Source organism: Octopus bimaculoides, unplaced genomic scaffold (assembly GCF_001194135.2).
Source record: "Octopus bimaculoides isolate UCB-OBI-ISO-001 unplaced genomic scaffold, ASM119413v2 Scaffold_105217, whole genome shotgun sequence".
In the NCBI taxonomy this organism is placed as follows: Eukaryota; Metazoa; Mollusca; class Cephalopoda; order Octopoda; family Octopodidae; genus Octopus; species Octopus bimaculoides.
In genome coordinates this window covers 22,853-23,562 of record NW_026307429.1, presented here as the reverse complement: position 1 = coordinate 23,562, position 710 = coordinate 22,853, and the positions used below count along the sequence as shown (strand labels likewise).

The window sequence follows — 710 nt, the reverse complement described above, 5'->3', positions numbered from 1 at the left end:
GGCTGAGCACTCCACAGACATGTGTACCCTTAACGTAGTTCTCGGGGATATTCAGCGTGACACAGTGTGACAAGGCTGACCCCTTTGAAATACAGGCACAACAGAAACAGGAAGTAAGAGTGAGAGAAAGTTGTGGTGAAAGAGTACAGCAGGGTTCGCCACCATCCCCTGCCGGAGCCTCGTGGAGCTTTAGGTGTTTTCTCTCAATAAACACTCACAACGCCCGGTCTGGGAATCGAAACCGCGATTCCGCTGCCTTAACTACTGGGTCATTGTGCCTCCACACATACACACATACATATACACATATATACAATGGGCTTCTTTCAGTTTCTGTCCACAAAATCTACTCACAAGTCTTTGTCAGTCAAAAGCTATGGCAGAGCTAAAATTACCCAAACGTACCACATAGTGGGATTGAACTGAGAACCATGTGACTTGGAAGCAACCTTCTTACCACACAGCCATGTTTGCACCTATAAGGTAATAATGATATTTTTCTGTATTTGCAGGTAAACCAAACCATTCTAGGGTGAATCCACCTCGGACTACTCCACCCCCACGAGGTAGGTGACATAAACATTGTCTCTCTATAATCACACACACACACACACATCTACTCTTTTTTTAATGATGAAACAAGTGTAACATGGAATTGAAGATAGTCTTTGTTTCAAAGTATATATATATATATATATATATATATATAT

The 710-nt window shown here is 42.1% G+C and overlaps 1 protein-coding gene across 1 annotated transcript in view; it reads left to right on the top strand.

Moving 5' to 3' along the window:
• The window catches only part of LOC106879666 (deleted in malignant brain tumors 1 protein), a 36,089-nt gene that overhangs the window by 12,959 nt on the left and 22,420 nt on the right, over positions 1-710 (top strand). Inside the window, exon 8 of the mRNA XM_052978214.1 lies at positions 513-566. Coding sequence (XP_052834174.1) covers positions 513-566 — 54 coding nt within the window. The remainder of the gene's footprint in view (positions 1-512; positions 567-710) is intronic.